The sequence below is a fragment of the Apaloderma vittatum genome, unplaced genomic scaffold (assembly GCF_000703405.1).
Source record: "Apaloderma vittatum isolate BGI_N311 unplaced genomic scaffold, ASM70340v1 scaffold5971, whole genome shotgun sequence".
NCBI classification, from domain to species: Eukaryota; Metazoa; Chordata; class Aves; order Trogoniformes; family Trogonidae; genus Apaloderma; species Apaloderma vittatum.
In genome coordinates, this window is record NW_009700778.1 from 46,670 (window position 1) to 52,479 (window position 5,810).

The 5,810-nt window shown below is 35.0% G+C and overlaps 1 protein-coding gene across 1 annotated transcript in view; it reads left to right on the forward strand.

Moving 5' to 3' along the window:
* Positions 1-436: 436 nt before the first annotated feature.
* The window catches only part of LOC104281014 (tudor domain-containing protein 3-like), a gene marked incomplete at its 5' end in the record, with an annotated part of 18,392 nt that continues 13,018 nt past the window's right edge, over positions 437-5,810 (forward strand). The window contains 2 exons of the mRNA XM_009878863.1: positions 437-521; positions 3,340-3,405. Coding sequence (XP_009877165.1) covers positions 437-521; positions 3,340-3,405 — 151 coding nt within the window. The remainder of the gene's footprint in view (positions 522-3,339; positions 3,406-5,810) is intronic.

The window sequence follows — 5,810 nt, forward strand, 5'->3', positions numbered from 1 at the left end:
TTGTAACCCGGGCAAGCAAGAATACATTTTACGGACTGTCAGTGTGATGTGCCCCAGTCCTTGAGGGCTTAACGGTGTGGTTTTGATCTTTAGAAACTGATGTGGTTGTGTTTTGTGTGGGATGGGGCCTTTTTATTTGTTTTGTTTTTTTCCTTGCAAGTACATGTGTGAAAGTATGCCACAGGTTGTGTGGGGTTTTTTGTTTGGCTATTTTGTTTCTCTTGGGGGCAGTGGTTTAGAAATTATGGAAGGTGAAATCTTTTACTTGATCTCATCTCAGTGTAAGGAAACTGCATGAAATAACTTTCCAAATATTTTTTTAAAGCTATGCTTCACTAGTGCAAAAGATACAAACTAAAGACAATAAACTTGTTTAAAGAAAAAATGTTTGCATAACAGATATATCCTGTGATATTATTTTTTTTTCCTTTAACAGGTATCTTTCAGATGAAGGAATTGAAGCTTGCATAAGTTCCTCTGAAAAAGTTAATACAAATGACATAATCCTAGTTGCCCTTAATGTAAGTTATGATTGTGAAAACTTTTTTTCTGACAAATCATGCTAAAAATGATACATCTAATGGCTCAAGTAGGCTTGTGTGGCTAATTAAGTTTACCATCATCTGTGGTTTATGTAAAGGACAGAGTAATTCTCTCTCTCTCCTTGCAGATGTGAATTGTGAATTTGGTTTGCAACTAATACGTGTTCTAAACCGTGAAACCTGCAGGAGAAAAACGAACATAATTTGTAGTAGCAAAATATGTTTATGAAATGTAAACATAAAGTGAAAGTCCAAGCAATAATAAAATAACAAGTGCTGTGTACTGGCATGAGTGTGAAATTGTACTACAAAATGTTAGTTCAATAGGATGAAAAAACCCAGTTTGAAAAAACTCAGTTTGACTTGTGGCCATTGTATTCCTTAAAGCATATTGAAACTAATAGTGAATTTTCCTGTGATGTGTACATATTTAAGTAGCTACAAACAGGTTTTTTGATTTACTGTGGAAATCTTAATTAGTAGTCCTTATTCCTGCCAACAAATAAATAGAAAAATATACAGGATAGAGAAACAGCTTGGAAGCAATAAACCTTAATACTTCTAAGGACCTAAGAAAAGTGTGGATGTGAAGTCCTGTTTTTCAGGATTCTAGTATGTACATTGCTGGTAAACATTAGTAAATCTGCTTCCTTTTAGTAACAATGAAAAGAGAGCAACTACTTAATACATGTATTTGATGCTTATTTTTAATTTGTTCTATCAAATTCATGAGAGAGACTTTTCAGAATTCTGCATTTTCTTTGTTTAATACTTCAGTCATCCATACTTGGAAGTTTTAAAGTTGGTACTCAATGTGTATGGATTTATGTAAACTTCTTCTGTTGTAATAACTACATGTGGTTCCAAAGAGAAAAACAATGTAGTAGAAAAGTATTCTTTCCTGATGTGATGAGAATTGGTAGAGAATTTTGTCCACCTTTGAGGTTCAACCACTGCTGGTTTAAGATGATACTCTGCGAGGAATATTCCCTCTGCTCATTTCTATAATTTGTGAAGCATGTGTTGATCACTCGTATGAGTCCATGCACCACTTCATGTAAAGAATTTGAAAAGAAAGCAAAATTATAATGCAGAAATGCAAAGAACAGATGAAACCACTTCCAAGCTACTAGGTGTTACCTTGCATGTGATTGTATGCTGGAATAAGTACTAGCATCATTTGTGCATGTGTGTGTTGTATTTGTGGTTGGTTGGATAGATAATAATAACAAAAATTAAACCAGTAATGTTACACAAGTACCCCAAAGTTGGCTTTAATTGCCTAAGAATATTTTTGTCAAGTCAATTGTTTTGATGTCCAGATGATCAAGTTGCCTGTTAGGTAAGTAGGGAAAAGTAGAGTGGCTTGAATGACAGGACAACAGTGAATTTAGATTCTATTTCTTACAAATTCTTTCCTGGACTGCTAGAGACACGTTTTGGGCAGAAGGAACCAAAAAGTTAACCAGACTTTTTTTTTTTTTTTTTGAATCTCTGTGTGTATGAAATCCTTACCTAAGTAGGAAATAGACGTAAATGTACCTTCAGTCCTTCAAGTGTTTTTATTTGGTGTAAGATCTTGCAAAGAGTTTGTAGAAGCCGAGTCCTCTTCCTGCTGCTGTGGTTGCAAGAGCACCTTGCTGCAGGCTTGTCAATTATATGGATATGGAATAGGCAGGAGCAGTTTATAGGAGCCTGTGTGCTGTTCAGAGATAAATAACTCTCAGATGACAGATCAGCTCCCTCAGATGGGCTCAGATTGAAAACCAAATATGTTTTCTTATCGCTTTCTATGGCTGTCTTGTGCAACAGTAAGTAGGTTGAGCATTTATCCACTCTGTAGATACTCAAGAATACATACTCTAAAAGAGCGTCCTTAAAATTAGTTTTCTGTTCTGTAGAGTACCAGTGCTTCTCACTGGAAAACAGAATAAAACGCTTTTTTTACAGTATTTTTAGGTAGTAAAATATGGTGCTGCTCAGTTCTCGATTAGGATGCCAGAACATTAGTCCATTGGAATATATTAAATGCAAGTTAGTGTGCAAGTTCTTATAGTAATTACATTTAGGAATTCTTTTGAAAGTGTTTATGATTGTAATAAATAAGGAGGGTTTTCGACTTCAGTACAAGAAAATAATGTGCACCAGCATGTTTTAAAACAACAGCCTTATTTCAAGCAGCGGAGTTTAGAAAACATGGATGCTTTAGGCTGCACCGCTGTGTTTATTATTTTTCCTTAACACATCTAAATGCACTAAAAACCTGCTGTGAAAAGTTTAATTAGTTTTATCCCATTTCCTGTTTTCACATGCTGCACCTTTTACCCACCCAGTGCATCCTTTTGTCACCCATCACCCTGATGGATGTGCTGGTGCAAACAGTGTTGGGTGAGGAAAGTGCTTCTGTGGAGATTTGTTCCTTTGGTTGTGTGAATTCTTTAGTTGAACGTTGTCAGTGGCCGTGTTTCACGGTTGCTGAATAATGTCATGGTGTTGTCTACCTCGTTTTCAAAAAGAATTAATCAGACACTTAAGTTAAAAGGCATCTTTAATGGAAACACGATGTAAGCTTTTACTCCAGGTGTAATTGCAAAAATCATCCCCACCTTTTATGGAGGATTTGTGCATGTGAAAACACGCAAACTTAAAATGCTTTTCTCTAAGTTAGTGGTGTGGTTTTTTGTAGTCTATAAATACTGTTGGCATTATGGAAGAAATACTTTTTCCTATTTTATGATGATTTTTTTTAACAGGGTATTTTAAGTTAATATTTTCTTGTCTTCTGTATTAATTTCAGACAGATTTAAGAACGATTGGCAAGAAATTCCTCCCCAGTGACATCAATGGTGGAAAGGTGGAAAAGGTAGACAATGTTTTTACTTCACGTTCTGTGTTCTCTGATTTCTTTGAGATGATGGCCTTCTGTGGTGCTTTAGTCTAGTTTTGTCATCACTTCACATACAAAACCCCAGTATTTGAGTATATTAGAGGATAAATGTATGAAGATACTGATTTGCTTGCTAGACTTTGTAAAGAGAGGACTCTTATTTCACAGCTTTGAAATGCTTCAATAAATATGAACGCTCCTAACAATGTGTCACTCAAAAGTTATTTAACCTGTTTGATCTTGACATTGTATCAGAAGTTCATTTTTTCCCCTCCTTTATTCTTGTGAGGGCACCAAAGCAGTTCAGGAATAAAGTAAAGCAGCTGTGTGATTATGATACATAGTGATACATGTTGATGCTGTTTTCCTTGACTTACCAATACACGTGCTTATAGCTACACACTGTATGTTTTTTCTATGACTGTGTATACCGTAGGCTATGTGAATAAACTGTGTTAGGTGGTACAACACATCTTTCACTATGGAGTGGTATTACACTCTAAACATGGGTGTGCTAGATGTTTAAATTACGCTGTGTGTTTCAATAAAAATTACATTTGGTGGCTTCAGTACATAGGAAAGGTGCTTCGTGTTTTCTCCTTACATGCTATTAAGAGAGTGGATAAATGAAGGAATTTTACTTTAACCCCAGTAGTAGTTCTCAATTCAAATAGTTATCCGTAACTTCCAAATATTGACAGTCGATGTCAGTGGTATGAATATTCTCGGGAAATGGTAAGATCAGTAACCAGATCGGTAACAGAGGCTGTTAAGAGATGTTAGGATATATATATATATATTTTTTCTGTTGATGCTGTTGTCTAAAAGGACTGGTGACTGCTGTCAGCGCTGGCTACTGCAAGAACAACAGCAGGATTATTATTGTCAGGTGTGAAAAGTGCACTTGAGACACAGTATATTGCAGGATCATAGGTTTTAGCCGGGCAGAAGCAACATATTACTTAGCTTTCTGGTAAAAATTTTAACAACTTTGTTTCTTATTACATGGAGCTATGTTGTTTTTTTTTTTTGCACATATTGCTAAAAAACCCTAAAAATCTAGGTTATATTTTATGAAACTGCTTGTTTGCCTGTTTAGGTTTCTGGGTAACATTATTCAAGATACTTCAGCGCTTAAATATTTTTTGACCACTGAAGAGAATTTGATTTAGCTGTTTCTTATAGCTGTGATTTTACTATTTTTGTTCTTTAGCATCCTGGTTTTGAAATACAGAAAACAAGCAAAATAATTGCTTTATGTCACCTGGTTTTGCACTGTTCTTTTCTCAGTCACTTAATTAGAATAATGCAGGATTTTGTATTTCAGATCATGTACTGTTCACGAGATCCAAGTATATTTGGTTTAAATATAGTTCTCCAGACTGTTAAGGTTGTATGTGTGATAATGCTTCTGTTACTTAATTTTGCTGTTGAAACATGATCTTAGTTCGAAGTGTACAGGTTTTTCAGTTTTGTTGCATTATGGTAGGATTTCCTTAGAGGTAGTTTTTCAGATTTTTTTCAGTACTTGAAAATACATCTGGTAACTTGTCCATTGCCTTTAGAGAGAATGTTTTTTAAATTTCTGTTGCCATTACTTAGTTCAAGTAATCAATTAAAGGAAACAGGGTCATTAATTTCATCAAAGCTTTGGACATTATGTATGAGAATCTTCTTAAAACATTTGCTTCTAATTTAAGTGCTTAAGTCACCACTTGGGTTTTCCTCAGCTCAAACTAGAGAAAGTGCAGTTGTGCCATTTGTTTCCACAAAATACAGGACCTCTAAAAAAAAAAAAAAAGAAAAAAAGAGGGATGTGTGCTTGAAAACAGTGGTGGTTAGTGCTTTGAAACACCTGTGAAATGACAGTTACCCTGTCATGGGGAAGGCCTTCCGCACCTGTACACACACAAATAGATATATGTTTTGTAGATAATTTTTCATTGCAGAAGATGAAAAGTGGGAAGAATCTAATTCTAGTTTAGTTTTCAAGGATCCCTGTCAACCTTGCTGTGCTAACCTTAGTGTATGTGTTGTTTCACATAACTGTGTGCCCTTTTGAGGGCATGCATTTTGTTACTGACAGTAAAAACGAAAATATATGTAGAATCTTAAATAAAAAAAGTGAAACAGTTACTGAGTGTAGCTTGATAAATTTCCACATAGGATTGTCTTACAGTTGATGGAGACGGAGGACTGGATAACAGGATTGAATGTAGGAATCCAGTCCAATCCAGACTTTATTTTTGAAAGTTGGTTTGATTCAAGGTCTTTCCATTTCCCACATTGTCAGATAGTTGAGAGAGATCAGTGCTTACAGACTCCTTAATAGTTAGAAGAGTGAAAATAGGAAAAGGTATTTTTTTTCTCTTAGATAATGA